At 49.2% G+C, this 16,549-nt stretch overlaps 1 protein-coding gene across 5 annotated transcripts in view; it reads right to left on the reverse strand.

Annotated features, from left to right (window-relative positions):
• KSR2 (kinase suppressor of ras 2) overlaps positions 1–16,549 on the reverse strand; it is a 403,625-nt gene that overhangs the window by 9,759 nt on the left and 377,317 nt on the right. For all 5 annotated transcript variants that reach the window (XM_059408527.1, XM_059408526.1, XM_059408528.1 and 2 more), the window contains 4 exons: positions 12,742–12,838; positions 11,597–11,730; positions 6,126–6,257; positions 1,164–1,293 (listed from right to left, as the gene is read on the reverse strand). In XM_059408527.1, coding sequence (XP_059264510.1) covers positions 1,164–1,293; positions 6,126–6,257; positions 11,597–11,730; positions 12,742–12,838 — 493 coding nt within the window. The remainder of the gene's footprint in view (positions 1–1,163; positions 1,294–6,125; positions 6,258–11,596; positions 11,731–12,741; positions 12,839–16,549) is intronic.

Below are 16,549 nucleotides of genomic sequence, written 5' to 3' on the forward strand. Positions count from 1 at the left end.
CCCATCCGTCCATCCACCCATTCATCCATCCACCCATCCCTCCACCCATCCATTTATCCATCCACCCATCCACCATCCATCTATCCACCCTACCCATCCATCCATCCCAATTCATGCATTCACCCTCATCTATCTATCTATCTATCTATCTATCATCATCTTTCTGTCTTTCCTTCCACCCACCCATCCATCCATCCATCCCCTCATCCAACACATGAGCCCATAGAGCAAACTAAGTAGGTCCTGTTCTAGAAGGTCTAGGATACACTGAGATCAGTAATGCTCCCCAAGGAGTTTCTTGGCCATTTTTTTTCCTCAAAGGGAGGGAGAAAAGTGTATCCTGAGGTCTCTATCCATATCCCAAAACCATAAGTGCTCTTCAAAGTTAAAGCGTTGGAGGTTACTTTTTTTTTTTAAGATTTTATTTATTTATTTAACAGAGATCACAAGTAGGCAGAGAGGCAGGCAGAGAGAGAGGGAGAATCAGGCTCCCTGCTGAGCCGAGAGCCCAATGTGGGGCTCGATCCCAGGACCCTGAGTCATGACCTGAGCTGAGGGCAGAGACTTAACCCACTGAACCACCCAGGTGCCCCTGGAGGTTACTTTTAATAATCACCTCATCCGAGATAGGAAAGCCTATATATAGGTAATCCTTAAAAACATACCAGGTAATTACTCCTTCCCTGATTTATGTGTCTTCTGATCAAAAGACAGCACTCTTCCTGCTGTGTTTTAGAGGGTGATTATTAATTTATACTCAGGCTTCTCTGTTTGTGTGTATCTTATTCTGAGATGGATCATGACTTAAAAATTTTTATGTAGAAGCAAATAAATTAAAATCATAGCATGGGTAATATTTTAATGAATATCTTTTAAAAGTAACAGAAAAGGAGGAATTCACTTTTTCTACTTGATGTAGCAATTCATTGCTAGAAATAGTCTGGACAAGTGCTACCGCACCCTTGAGGCGGGAGCCTGAATTGCAGGCATAGTTCAGAAACCTCCCTTCCTAAGCTCCAAATCACGTGATCTGAAAAGGCTGTGGACTGGCTTTTGTGCCACCCTTTGGGGAAGCATTCGTTACCTTAACACATGGGAAAAAAGTTGCTCTGAACTGTGTCTACCTCTCTCCTTGACCCCCAGAGCACTGTCCCGGGACTTACCGAGATTTCTTTTCCCATGCCAATCTGGCTGAGGTTGGGTTTCATGCCTGTGCCCATTTGCCAGATTATTGCCTCTGCTGGTTGAGTCTTGAAAGGCCACTCCCTGGCGTGGAGTTCATACCATATTGTGCTGTTGGCAGATATAAAAGAGGTCGTTGATGTGGTATGTCACTCACGACCCTATGTCCCCTCACCAACACACATCTACCCAGCCCTCCTGCTGGCTCAACCCCTCCACTTTCTAGTCTCTTCCTCACGGGACTGTTGTTTTGCTAGCCAGGACACACCTAAAGCTTTCTTGATGTCTTTGAAGTCATGCTTGTCCAAGGATACCTTCCCTGGTATCCTTGAACACCTTGAACCTACCCCTAAATTAAAATGAGTCAAAACCTAGAACCCAAAAGTGTAACAGAATGTGGTTAGGATTTCTGACCCCCACACTTGTAATTCTAGGAAACCACTGTAAGGAAATACTTCAGAGATACAAAAAAATCACTTCCAAGGATATTCTGTACAGCATTATATATAATATAAAAACAAGGAGAAATGACACAACTGTTCATTGAAAAGAATAGGTTGCATGTATTATGGCAAATCCAGAAAAAATGGAATATGATATTATTATTAAAACACTTCAATGAAATTTTGCCGACATGAAAAAATGTTTACTATCTAATTTTAAATGAATAAAGCAGGATAGGAGACTGTATATAAGGTAGTACCTATTCTTTTTTTTTTTTTTTAAGAGTTTATTTATTTATTTGACAGTGAGAGAGACAGAGAGATCATAAGTAGGCAGAGAGAGAGGGGGAAGCAGGCTCCCCGCCAAGTAGAAAACCCAATACAGGGCTCGATCCCAGGACCCTGAAATCATGACCTGGGCTGAAGGCAGAGGCTTAATCTACTGAGCCACCCAGGTGCCCCAGTAATACCTACTCTTAAAAAATTATATATGTATCAGCAGAAGAATAAAGAGAAACTGCAAAATGTTAATTAATAATGGCTAATTCTGGGTCATAGCATATGATTTTTTTAAAAAATAATTTTGTTTTCTAAATATATGGCATCCCGTGGAATAGTGGGGGAAAATGCTGGGGGATAAGGGTGGCAGTGATGGCCTTGGTGGGGTGCCATGGGGTGCTCACAGGATGCTGCGAATTGCTGAGCTGTACGAAGGGACTAGGTCTCCGCTCACCGGGAACAAAATTCCCCAACTCAGGAAATATCTGAAACGAGCCTTAGGGAATGATCTTTCCTCTAATCTAAATTAATTTATGCAAATTTGCTTTAGATGAGGACTGTTGTCATCGTAATAATCAGTAACACTGAGTTGTTGTTTTTTTTTTTAAGGTTTTATTTATTTATTTGACACAGAGAGATTACAAGTAGGCAGAGAGGCAGGCAGAGAGAGAGAGGAGGAAGCAGGCTCCCTGCCGAGCAGAGAGCCAGATGCGGAACTCGATCCCAGGACCCTGAGATCATGACCTGAGCCGAAGGCAGCGGCTTAACCCACTGAGCCACCCAGGCGCCTCAGTAACACTGAGTTTTGACTCCCGCTAGACCCTATTCTAAGCCCTTTGCATTTATTATGATTACAGCTGCAGTGTTGCCCCCCTGCCCCGAAGGGGAGGTGTGAGAAGCATGCTTTCGTATTTTAGTGATTTGACATCTGGGGGTCTCCCTGACCCCTGGAGGGACTGCCCTTCTCCCCAGGGGCCAGCTCATTCCTCGAGATGGTAAATGACTCTCTTGCGAGTGCATCTTTCATATGCAAACTAACCAATCCAAAGCCCCACCCCCACCTCCATCAGGCTTTCACTGGGGCCCAAATTCTCTACCCTGGATACCCCACACCCTGGAGTCCACTGCATTAGGCAAACCGGCCCATCTTAGCCTGCTTACCCTGTCTCACCGGTTCCTCCCTGAGGAAACCACACTGAAATCTCCTGCTCGCATTTTCCTCTTGCTCCCTCTGCCTTCTGACCCTGGTGCTTTCCCTGTGTGGTATAATGTGCTACCCCCCCCCCCCCCCCCCCCCCCCCCCCCCCCCTGCCTCCCCCCTTTCGTCATATGATCTCCCCCCCCCCCCCCCCCCCCCCCCGCTTTTGGAAATCATGAACAACAAACCATCTTTCTAATGATCCTTGCTTCCTACTTGATTGCCCTCATCAGACCCGAATCAAAGTAAGACCTACATTTTCAAACAGGAGGCACGATCATCATCCCCATTTTTCAGAAGAGGAAAACTGAGGCTCTGGAAGCTTCTGTATCTAACCCAGGGCCACACCGCTGATAAGAGGTGCAGGCGAAGCTGAATCCATTTGATCTGACGACAGAATTGCAACCCTGGCCATTACGCTACGAGGAAACTATAATTGATCCTATTTCAGAGTCCTCTGTGAGTGTAAGTGTAGGATTCGGGGCAGGGGGGCAACACTGCAGCTGACTGTTAGGGCCTTGGGAAGGAGGCACAAAACAGACTGCAGGCAAGGGCTCATGCAGAGGGGGAAGGGAGCCTAGCAGGAGCCTGGGTGCAGGTGCCTTACAGGCCTTTTCTTGCTGGGTCCTCAGTGTCTGTCATGCTGGGTTTATTATCTTTTATTTATGGTTGAGGGAAATAGAGTTTTTTGTGGTGAAATGATTCTGAGGTCCTAAACCCTCCAACTCCGGGGTTAGGATGTCCCAGGGTGGCTCCCAGATCCACCCCGGATTACCATAAGACAAGTCAGTCACTGAGCCGCCTGGGGCCTGTTCCCTCCTCTGTCATTCGGATGCCTGTCAAGATTTCAGGAGACAGCACCCACAAGAACCTAAACACGGTGCTCCACAGGCTTTTAAAAGTCCAGTTTTGTTCTAAGTCATGCCTAAGCATGATGTTCCCAAGCAACGAGAGGCACCTAATTGACAGGAAACCAAGAGCACCAGGTCCCCCAGAATTCAGCAGTGTCAGGAATAAAAGCCTCATTAAAACTTCCTTTCAAACCCAACTTCCAAGAGAAACTCACACTAAGAGAAAAATAAATTGCTAAAGATCAAAACTCCAGTGGAAAACCAATTACTTATTTTGGTGCATTTGTTAATTACATTCTTGTTTCTTTTGCTAAATTTACACTACAATATATACCAACTTAATTACTGCAGCTTGGTTTCAGATAACAGTATTTAACTAGATAAAGTTTTGGGCGTACACTAATCAAGGCAAACGACATCTAAAGGGGTCGAGGGATGAACGTCTAGAATCCTGATGTGCCCGCAAACACCCCCCCACCCCTCCTCCCCGGGCTTTACAGAGAAGACATAGTGGGGGTACTTTTCCATGGACGACGGTCTCTCTAACGTCTCTTGGTGGTGCTAAGTCTAATTGGACACACCTGCAGGGCTGCACTTTGCCAAACAGCTTGCCCAACCTTGTGTCTGTTTGTAACCAGCCATCTTCGCAACTGCTCCAGTGGACAGGGTAAGGCAAAGATCAGCATGGCTATTTGAGGGATGGGAGCCTAGGAGCCTTCCTAGATGCACCCTCTTGGAGCCCTCATCCTGTACCTCCGGGCTGAGTCCTGCACCTTCTATCTGTCTCTACACTTCCAAAGACATCCCGTTCTCTCTCATGAGTGCAGTTTCTCTCTCTGCGGAGTAGCCCTAAACTCTGAGAAGCCCTTAAACAGCTGAAAAGCCACAACTCCAGTTGTGTAGATACAGCTGCCTTCTGGTTGGTTCCATTGGCCATCTCCAAGGAAGCCCAGACTCACTGTGTCCAAGACTGCTTTCTTTGCCCTCTTAGCATAGCCTACATGTCCCCTCCAGGGTCTCTACCTTGGTGAATGACACTAATCTCTCCCAGTTGCCTAAGGTAGGTATCTGGGCACCAACCACATTCAACTCAACATCAGACCCCATCCTCCCCCCACACTTCTCCATCCATTTCCAGGGTCCAAACCCACTGGCAGGGATTTGGTAGAGAAGGTCAGCCTCTCCGCCTGGATTGGTCGCCCAGCCTCCTAATCTCATCCTTCCTCCCATTCTCTGCACAGAAGAAGGATTATTCTGAAACTCAAAATATTATTACATCCCCCGGCTTAGTAACCATCAATGGCTCCCCAGTGCTGTGAAGATGAAGTGAAAACTCCTTAACTCAGCCTCTTAGTCCCTGTAGGATTGACTCGATTTCCCATCCTAGTCTCTCCTGTTACCACCCCCAGCTCATATTTTCCTGCTTCCCCATCTCTCAGCTCCCTCCCCTCTCCACACCCCATATGTTCCTTCATTGTAGGAAATCTGTATTCTATGCTAGGCCTCTTCACATGTTCCTTCTGTGTAGACAACTCACCCTACCCTCATCAGGCCCACTTATATTCAACCACTAATTTAGGTGCAGGAGTCACCTCCTCTGGGAAGCCCTCTCTGATCTCCCAGGCTGGGATTAGCTCCTCCTTTACTCCCCCAGTCCTGCTGAGGCCTTGTGTCAACAGCCATGTGAGGGGGCCCCCTTGGAAGTGGATCCTCAACCCATCTAGCCTTCAGATGAGACTGCAGCCCCAGCCAACATCTTGACCATAACCTCACGAAAGATCCCGAACCAGCTCAGAACCATTCGGCTAAGCACCACCCCCACCCCCAAGTTCCTGACTACAGAAACTTGAGATCACAGATGTTGCTTTAAGCCCTCAAGTTTTGGGTAACTTGTTAATGCTATGTGTTCCATACATATTGCTTCAGCAAATAAATGAATGGGTCAGTGACTTGCCACTGTCATGTAACCAATTAGAAACCCAGCATATTACGGTTTGCTAGAGTCACTGTTTCTCCTACACCCCACTTGGATACCCCCATCTCACCCAGAACACTGACCACCTAGGCCCCAGCAGGTAGGTGCCCCGTCTCTTCCAAAAGAAGAGAAGGAAGGGTTGGAAATTGTCCCTCTGCCTGGGCTGGGGCTCCCCACAGCCAGCATGGGCCACCTACCCTAGTGCAAAGACATCTGAGTGCTTGGAGAAGGGGAGCTTGTCCTCTTCTGTGTCGGGAGACAGCTGGCGGATGATCTCTGGTGCCAGGTGGCAGAGCCAGCCGTTCTGGATGCGTAGCTTGTCCTCCCGCCTGGAGATGCAAAACACAGAGTGAGCCCGCTTCCCAGCCCAGGGAGGACGAGTCCCCCAGCACCGACCCCAAGCCTCTGGACCACTTCCACTGGCTTTCTCACATCTCCTGCAACTGGGCACTGCCTGCCCAGCAAAAAAGGGGCAAGGAAATCTGGTCTGGAGGGAGACACTCGACACCCAAACCATCCTCGGGTCCCTCTCCCTCTGAGGCATCCCCTCCTGCATATTCATTCCGCCCATACAGCTGAGTCTTGTTACTCGTGGCAGTTATGTTGTATAAAGTCTCTGCAAAGAGAGAATTAGCAAATACAGAATCCTGGCTCCGAGAGGAAATATGTATTCACGCACACACCTCACATCGGGTATATCTTAAATCCTAAAAACAGCTCATTCTAGTACATTCTATTTTCATTATTTTAAGGAAGAGAAAACAAGGCTCAGAAGCATTGAGTGATGTATCTGGGGCGGCCCCACAATCACGTGCCAGAATTGCAAATCTCTGTCCCACTGGCCCCGAGGCCCAGGGCTTCCTGCACCACACGGTCCCCTCCTGTCTCTGTTCCCTGGTCTTCTCTGCCTGCTGGTCCTCTCTGTACGAGAGTTCAAGCAAGAACGAAGGGCAACCCCTTGTCTGACCTCAGCTGGGAACACATACACCAGGTGATGCAAACTTTCACCACTCTGCATGGCTGGGAATGACTGCGAGGTTGCCGTATTGATTTGGGGGTGCAAAGAGGTTGCAGTGAGTAGGCAAATTCGCAAATGTGGAATCCACGAATAATGAGGATTCACTGGATTTCTGGAGAACTGCTATGCCTAAGCTCTCTGGTTTTGGCACCGGGAACACAGAAGTGATGGAAATGTGCAGGGTCTGTGCCCTCCTGGAGCCTGTGCTTTGGTAGGAGAAGGGGGTGACAAATGAATTCAATAAATAGGAAAAATACAGACAATGATAAGCATTATATGAAAAAATTTAACAGCGGAATGTGTCAAAGATAAGAGGGATCTCACTTTAGATAAAATTGTATCTGGAAAAAAATTTTTATCTGTATTTATCTTCACGTGGTAAGACTTCAGTTAAGTACAGAGTTTTCCATTTGAGACTGAAATCTGAGCAGATCTCCTACAAGGCTTCCACTGACTCAAGACTCCCAGGAAAGGGCCAGTTAGTTACTACAGGGAGAGGGGGCAGTGATGGGGGATGGGGATGGATATCTCCAACCATAGGGAGTGAGATCATGATGGCCCAGAGCCTCCAGAATGTGGAGAGCTGGGGCTGGCTGGATTCTCCGGTTCCCCTAGGGTGGCTTCTGAGTCATGTCAGGTGCGATGCGCTGCTCCCTGAACTGCACCCATTCATATCCTGTGACCATGACTCCTGCCCTATCTGAACATCTTCTAGAGCAGCACTATTTCATAGAACTTTCCAGGATGATGGAAATGTTTTCTGCCTGTGCTATCCAATATGGCAGCCATGAGCCGTCATGGCCATTGGGCACTTGAAATCCAGCTAGTGTAACTGAAGAATTAAAGTTTTAATTTAATTTTAATCAGAGTTAATATTCGGAATGCCTGGGTGGCTCAGTTGGTTAAGCATCTGCCTTCAGCTAGGGTCGTGATCTCAGGGTCCTGGGATCAAGTCCCACATTGGGCTCCTTGCCCAGCAGAGAGCATGCTTCTCCCTCTGCCTACTCTGCCTGCTGCTCCCCTGCTTGTCCTCTCTCTCTCTTTGACAAATAAATAAATAAAATCTTTAAAAAAAAGTTAAAATTACATAGTCTTATGTGGCTGGGGGTTATTGGACAGCACAACTCTCAAATATTATTTACTACAAATGGGGTTTTTTCATTTACTTCTTACCATGACCATACATAGGAACTAGAATAGATGATGCTTATTAACATCATCCCTAAAGTTATCTTGTGGACCACACGGGGAAAGAGAGAACCCAGAAAAGAGAGGTCTCAGGAGTTTGGGGGTTGGATCATTCTTTGTGGTGGGGGCCTGTTCTGACCAGCATCCCTGACCTCTCCCCACTGGATACCAGTCTTCCCTCCTCCCCTGTTGTGACAACTAAAGAGGTCTCCAGACATTACAAATATCCTGGCGGGAGACGGGGACAGAAGAGCCCCAGCTGAGAATCACTGTTCTCATTTATATAGAAAATAAGGAAATGGTCCAAATGTCAGTCTTTTAGCATCAGTAACATAGGACTTGTTACACAGCAGACCCAAATCCACTGGAAAGCCCTGAGTTGGCAGGGCCGTGTGAATTCTTGCTTCTAGAACTAGGGATGCCTTCAGGAACTTAAGGATCTATCTGCTGCTTACTAGCCATGTGACCCTGAGCATGCCCGAGTCTCCACTTTCCCACCTGCACAATGGGCACATTAATCTCACACGAGGCTGACGCAAGGCTGTGTCAGCTGCCAGGGTCTCAGGATTACTAGACAGAATTATTACCTATGGATATGTTTACATCTTGAGGATTCAGAGATGGAGTTGAGACTATAGCCCAAGGTAAGAACATCACGTAAGAAGGTAGGGCCATGGCCTGAGCCAGAGGACACTCTCCAGGTACAGCCAGGTCATGGTGGGGGGCTGTGGTGAGATGGGGTGCCGCTGCCAAAAGAGAGAGCACCCCAGTTCTGATGGCATTCTGACCGCCCCTGCTGCCTATTCTGGACTCGATGGCTAAATGTCAGTGGTTTGCAATTGCTGGCTGGGCCGGGAGGAGGGATGCTGGCCACTCCCCAGCTATCAGCCCAGGGTGAGAGGGGGCACACACCCGGGAGGGGGCCGGATGCCAGGCCTGGGATGTCCTATTCCCTTGGCGATGGGCCCACCGGTGAAAACTCAAATCATCGTCATTACGGTTATTATTATGATTAATAACAGCCTGCAGGGCGCTGGCATGATAGTGCTGGCGTGGAAAATGATACCTTCTCTCGATGACAATGGCAGCACAGCTGTGTGCTTGCAATGCTGGGGACCAGCTCACGGGGAAGCCCCGGGGTGGGTCTGGATGTCCAGGACATGCTCACTTCACCGGGTAACCCCTACCCCTGCCCAGGCCCAGCCGACCTTCCACTGCTGGGAACCCAGCCCTGTGAATGCCCCAGGCTCTAACTCGGGAAGGAGGGGAGAGGTAGGACATCCAGTAGCCCCTGCTCAGTGCCTCCTGTGCACCAGCTTATCTAACACACTGCATCTCAATAAGCCCACTATGGGATGGACAAGATCCTGTTCTGTGGATAAGGACACATAGCTTCAAAACACTTAAGCGATCTGCCCAAAGCTGCAGAAGTAACAAGTGATCCCAAAAACTCCCAACCACAATTTTCCAGCAGTTCCTGGGGAAACAGCACCCTTAGGGAGCAAAGTGAAATCCTACATGAAAACTAAGCTCTACATATAACTACAGCAGGAAACACTGAACCACCAGAGGAGATCCCCGATGGGGACTCGTGGGAAACCAAGAAATGTGGATTCCTTCTAGGAGAGGTCGCTGAGAGCTCCTTGGCCTCTCCCAACACTGCCCGCGTTTGTGTTGAGGACGAGGCTGGGCAGGGGCGGGAGTGGGGGAGTACCGGCGGGACAATGAGGCCAGCAGCCACCTTGCCCTTGACTTGAACTTTCTTCCCCGGTTGACACTGGGTCTCTGTGAATGAGGTAAAGGAAAGGAGGCTCACGTCATTCCACTTCCTTTCTTCCTCCTTACCCTGGGGCTTTAGAAAAGCGAGAACCAGAAGGGAGAAAATCAGAGGTCTTGCCCTCCTTTTCTCCACCGGCAGGAGAATTCTCTGCCAAGGACGAAAGGGGGAGGGGGAGGGTATGTGGACATGCCTCTGGGTTGGAGGAATCGGATTTTTGTTTTTTTGTTTGTTTGTTTGTTTGTTTTTAAGAGCCTTGAAGCAGGTTCCACGAAAGCATCTGCTGGGCCTCTTTTTGTCTGGACACAGATATGCGAGTTCGTAGCGATGTTACCAACTGCTTCCTCTGCCCCTTGGCCCGTGTGATGGATGAATGGACGTGTGGACGTGTGAGCGCGTGCGCGCCTTGCAAGTCCTGTGCCCGCAAACCCGCTTCTAAGTGCTGCTGGGAAGACGGACGGAAGAAGGAACACGGTTCAGCCCTCCTGGCTTTCTCATCTTAGGGCCTTATTGATAGTTTTGGAGACGCAGTGAAATCTTTTGGGGCGGAGTCAGGAAACTTAATCTTCTGTTGCGCTTTCTGTATCTAGATCAGAAAGCAGCTAGATCAAGTGTTGCTGGTTTGGGGATGCTCTTAGATCCAACGTATGATGCAGCATGAACAAAATTCACCTTGGGGGGCCCTGGGGTGGACCTCAAAGAGATCAGTACCGCACAGCAGCTGAAACTGAAGTAAAAGGAGAGCGTGGGGCTGCCATCCGGAAGAGGTTCGGGCAAGTTATAAAAGGCGTGATTAGAGAAAACCTGCAGGATTTCAAAGTGTGTGTGTGTGTGTGTGTGTGTGTGTGCCGTGCCAGCACATGGCTCGTGTCCACACTCCAAATTAAAAGTCAGGGAGAGCCGACCTCCTGAATCATGGGATGTTTATTTGGAATAAGCTGTTTCTCCTGGTCAACTCAAGGCAGCTTGCCCTCGGGTGAGTGGCTCCTGAGAGTTAATTACTTAAAGACGGTTAATGATTCTCCTGGGTGACACCGGGGGAGGTATATGCAAATCTATAGTAATTACAGCAGCTCAGCAGCAGCTACTCTGTGCTGTGTGCCCCGTGCTCTGGGCACTGCTGTTGGATCCTTGATTGTGTTCTTTCGGCCCCACGAGGATCCCATGGACGTAGGCGTGATGACATCGTCATTTTTTCTTGCAGGCATGGAAACCAATGTTTGGGGAGGTTTCGGGAGTATAACTAAGTCTTAGTGATTAACGGGCAGAGTCCAGGGTGGGGGCCACAGGTGGGTCTGACTTTAAATCCCTCAGTACTCTTGCTGCATAAAATGGATCAATTCATAAGAAAACTTCGAGCAAGGACTGTTGAGGGATTCCAACTTCCAGGTGTGTCCTCGGGGCAAAGGGGGATCTTCCAGTTAAATACAAGGGCAAAGGCTTTCAAGCATTCAGGGATGCTCTGTGCCCAATAATGCCCATGCGTGGGAAGAGCACCACTTGAGAGAAAGCCTCCCCCAGGGAATCACAGCTTGCTCTAGCATCGGCAAGAGCCTAGCTACCCAATTCAGTGACCTCAGGCCCTACACCCAGTCGTGGTCACTGATGCCATTTGGGTGGCTGACTTCCCGTCTCCCGACAGTCATCGGCCAAGAACTCTGCTGGGCCCTTGCCCTGCCGCTCACCTGCCAGCCTGCAGGACCCCGGAAATGCTGAAGAGCCCGAAGTCTGTGATCACCACTTTGCCGTTGTCATAGAAGACATTCTTTGACTTGAGGTCCTTGTGAAGGATCCCCTTGGCGTGGAGGTAGCCCATGCCCTGCAGGGAGCAAGGAGATGGGAATTTTCAGGGAACACCTGCGCGGTCGCTGCTGCTACTACTCTGGCTTGGGCTCACTGTCCTTGCCTTTCCTATAACAGCGCCCCAAACAGCCGCAGTTCCGGGGACCCCAACGCAGAGGCTCAGAGGCCGGGTAAGAGAAGTCACGGCAAATGGGAACAGGAAGGGTCCCCAAGACACACATCTGCCACCACCCTCAGACCCCCACCAAACTGTCCCCACCTAGCTCTTCTACCTCCTGAAGAAGAAACAAAGAAAGATGGCCCTAGTGGGGGCGGGGGGCAGTGAAGACAAAAACTGAGAGGTCCCCAGAGAAAGGAAGTCCATTCACCACCTCCCTGCACTTCCTTTTTGAAACATAACTTCTCTGCAGAAGATGTGTTTTATATCCTCTTAACCCGTATCAGTGCAGAAACCCCTGCCCTCCTCCAGGGATGGATCACGAGCCAGTGATCAAGACCATGGAGGGGAGAGTCTCGTGGAGGTCTCGATCAAGGGTGAGTCTCTAGATTTTTGGTTTTTCGCCTTTATGAGCAGTCACATTTTATCTCTTCTAACAGCTTAGTCCTGACACTTCCAATGGGAACTCAAAGCCCCAGTCAACTGACTAATGAGGCACCTGCCAGAAAACACAGGATGTTCCAGTTTGTTTTAATCCCAAACAACTTGCAACAATTGGATGTTTCCCCAGCAGCTGCGGAGAGAGATGGCATGTGCTCATGGGGATTCAAGCATCGGAAGGGTAAGGGATTCTAGCCGCACAAACTTCCCCGGGTCCCCACGATGGGCCCAATTATCATGATGATGAGGCAACAGATGGCAGCCAAACATCGGGGGACCAACCCTAATGTGGTATCCGGGCAAAACCCCTCCTCACCTACAGTCTGGTATTTTTCAGATCGAGTCTAAATTTTTTTTTTTTTTTAATCCAGACTGATGCTCTGAAGCCAGACCATGCATCTCAGGAGGGAGCCCCAGACCCTACGGTACCTTCACAATTTCTTGGGCAATCTGCCTCGTTTTGTTGACATCCAAGACGATTTTGGCGTCCCGCACCACAGAATAGAGCGTCCGTCCCTTACACAGGCTGGAAAGCAAAAGGACAAAAGAAACGATCAGCAGTTGTTCAAAGGCGAGTGACCCCCAATGGTGGCTGGACGGGACAAGTGCGACGGCAGGTGCCACCAGTTTGCCTATCAGATACCGAGCCTGTAAATGGACCTCAGATCTGGCTCTAGGATGCAGATTGGGGCGGGGGGCACGTTCTGTCACTGACACGCCCACCCTGGCACCGAGGTGCCTGCAGAAGCTAACCCAGTCCAGAGGGCAGGCTTGCCACTTTCCATCTGTCCCAGACTTGCACAGAAGGAGAGCCACGCATAAACCAACAACTTCTGGGGTCCTCAGACAGCACTCAGACAGCACTCTGCCAGCCACTTGTCGCAGCTGCTCCCGCTCGCCCGAAGCTGCTGAGGGACAGTGATAAAACCCCAGCAAAGTGGTGGCTCACGTCCACCAAGTACCATCGGCCAACGATGCATTCAAGCCTTCAGACGGCGGCGTGTCAACACCGGTACTCCTCCCCCCACGCCAGATGCCTGTTGAGATGGAGGGCTTCACTTTTTCAGCCTCACTGAGTTCATTGCAAGGACCAGTGGTGTAAGATAAATGACAAGATGACAGAGGACGTTAATGCAGGGACGGTGACACCTTCCCCGTTTAGTTGCCTGCATACCCCTCCGTCTGTCCCTCCCGCAGTGAGCTCAGTTCCTGGCACACACACACGCAGCCGGCCCTCAGTACATGGTCACGGAACGGGTGAGGGGATGAATGATCTCTAGATTCACCACCACATTCCCAGCCCCTGGCACCACTTCTGGCTCACGGTATCGGTGTTGGCTGAAGGAGGAAGGCATGGTATTAGGAAAGTTCATGTTCCATCTCGTGTCAAAATAATGGCTTGAATTTTTCTTTTAATCTAGGTCTTCATCGCTAAAAGACTCATAGTCCTTCCTTTAGTATTTTTCAAGCCCTTGTTACATGCTGGACTTAACTGAGATCGTGTGCTTGGAGCTAGAACTGTTGGCAGAGGGACCTCAGTTTGGATCCCAGCTGTGCTCTTTACTGTGTGCCTTTGGGTGGGTTACTTAAACCCTTTGGGCTTTGGTTTCCACAGCTATCAAAGAGAACACCTACCTTGTAGAGTCACTATGAGGACTGAATGAGAAGAGGCCAGGGAAATGCCTGGCACCTGGTGGAAAGGGTAGCACAACGGTTGGAACAGGGGCCTAGTCAAACTCTGTGGGTTAGAATCCTGACTTGTCTGTTAGTGGCTGTGTGACCCCAGGCAGGTGAGTTAACCTCTCTGAGACTCATTTTCATGATCTGTAAAATGGGGTCAATAGTTCCTGCCTTACAAGATTGTTAAGGAGACTCACATGGAATCAGGTATGTAAAGGGACGGGCATCTCTCCATGCCTGACATATATTAAGGGCTGGCTGTTAGGAGAAGTAGTAAATGATCAGTAAAATGGCAAAGGCACACACACCCTTGTGCAAATATGTATTATATATTAATACACATATCACATCTGTTTGTCCAGCTATTATATTCCTGCCGATATACCTAGCTATGTATCCACTCATCCACCCATATATCTGTCCAAAATGCTACCCATGATCTTTGACTAAGATTCATTTCTTCACTTCCTTAAGGTGAGCTGCTCAGGGAAGTGGACTCCCAGGGAGTCTGATTCACCTGTCCAAGGTCGCCCAGGAAGCTGGCAGGAGGCAGCCATGGTGACTCAAGGTTGTCCCCTGCTGTTGCTGTCCTAGGGAAACATTTGCTATGGCTGCTGCGGGAGAGGGGGAGGGAGGGGGCTGTGCAGCCAATTAAACCATACTGACATTTAAATATTGGGGATGGTGGAGACCGTGGGCGGATTTCCTCCCCTGGATACTCAGTTCTTGAATAGCCACCTACACTCATTATAGGCCGGAGCGCAGAAAAGACCGTCCCCACCGCATATGGCAGAACAGATCACCGCACCAGGCTCCCAGACTTCCAGACTCTCCTTCCTAGGGTGGCCGCAAACAAGTCACAGGCTTCAAATATCCATCCCATCTTTTTTCTCTGCTCACATCTTCCTCTCCAAGAGCAGCTGCTGAAACCTCTGCTTCTCGCTACCCTGTGGTTTCTGGGGCTGGTGGAGAAACCATCAGCCACTGGTGGGATGTAAATTTGTACAATCACAGCCTGGCACGGCTACCAAAGTGAAATATACAAATAACCCCCAATCGGCATTCTCTCCTCTAAGTAGGTATGCAACAGGCATGTATACTCGTGTTTACCCACGGATCTGCCAGAATGCACTGCCGTGTGAACAGCAACCCATTCATAATAGCCCCACTCTGGAGCTAATCCAAATGTTCCTCAACAGAAAGATGGATAGACTGTGATAAAGCCATGTAACAATATAACAATATAGGTCTCTACTATACTATGTAACAATAAGCTGCTGCTAATGGCAAAGAACATAAACACCATGTTGAACAAAAGAAGCCAGACACGCAAGACTCACACAGAATAATTCCGTATGTAGAAAGTGCAAAAGCAGACAAAATGGACCTGTGTGCAAGAAGTCAGTGTAGTGGTGACCCTTGGGGGCACGTACGGTTCTGTTTGACTGGAGGGCTGATACGGGAGTGTGAATATAGTGGAAATTCATCAAGTTGTGTTCTTAGGATCTTGACACTTTGCCTTATAGTATACTTTTAAAAGTTTGCTTTAAACAAATCGGCAAGTTTGCACAATACACAGGTGTTGAAATTTACAAGAAAATCTAAACCAACACTGATACTGCAAGCATCCACTTTTTTTTTTTTTTTAAGATATTGCTTTTTCATTCATGAGAGAGAGGCAGAAGGAGAAGCAGGTTCCCCACTGAGCAGAGAGTCGATGTAGGTCTCCATCCTAGGACCCTGGGATCATGACCCGAGCTGAAGGCAGATGGTTAACAGACTGAGCCCCCCAGGTGTCTACTTTGAAGCTCGTTACACAGTTCCGAGAGGAATTCTCTGCAGAGGAACTGGGGGCTCCCAGCCTGGCTGTGCCTGCCAGGTGTATTGGGAGCCCAGTCAGAGAGCAGGTGCAGAGAGAAGGTTGAGGTCTGAGCATGAGCAGGCATCAGGCAAGTGTCCAGGGTGGCTGAGGCTCAGATACTCCAGGCAAGTCAGTCCAAGTCAGTCTTTGGCAACTGCTCTGGCCTTGGGGTTTCTGTGGCTAACAGCAGTGCTCAAAAAGCCACTTGCAGGGCGGGAGGTGGAGAAGGGAACAGATGAGAGGATGAAGATTTACTGAGCATATGTGTGGGACCTGAGTCACCTTCACGAATCCTCAGAGCACCCCCGCAGGGTCCACACGATTGCTCTATTCCTGCAGATGAGGCTATGGAGACCCAGAGGGGCGGAGGACCTGCTTACAGACACACAGACATACAGACAGACCTGGTGTCAGCCTGTTCCTGACGTTTTTCTCATCTCCTCCGTGGTGTGGGTACCTAGTTACCAGACATGATTTTGGGGCCACTTAAGAGACACACAGGCAAGGGAATCCAAATCTGACTCTCCCATTTACTACTTGCTGGGTGACCTTGGGAAGTGACTTTGACCTCCGTTTCCTCATCTGTAAAACGGGGGTATTGGAACACCACCAGCTAACGTGCATGAGCCCTTTCTAGGTGCCAGCCACCAGCAAGCCTCACATGGATGGTTATTTTTGCTGTAGTCCATGGATTCT

The sequence above is a fragment of the Mustela nigripes genome, chromosome 8, assembly GCF_022355385.1.
Source record: "Mustela nigripes isolate SB6536 chromosome 8, MUSNIG.SB6536, whole genome shotgun sequence".
NCBI lineage: Eukaryota > Metazoa > Chordata > Mammalia > Carnivora > Mustelidae > Mustela > Mustela nigripes.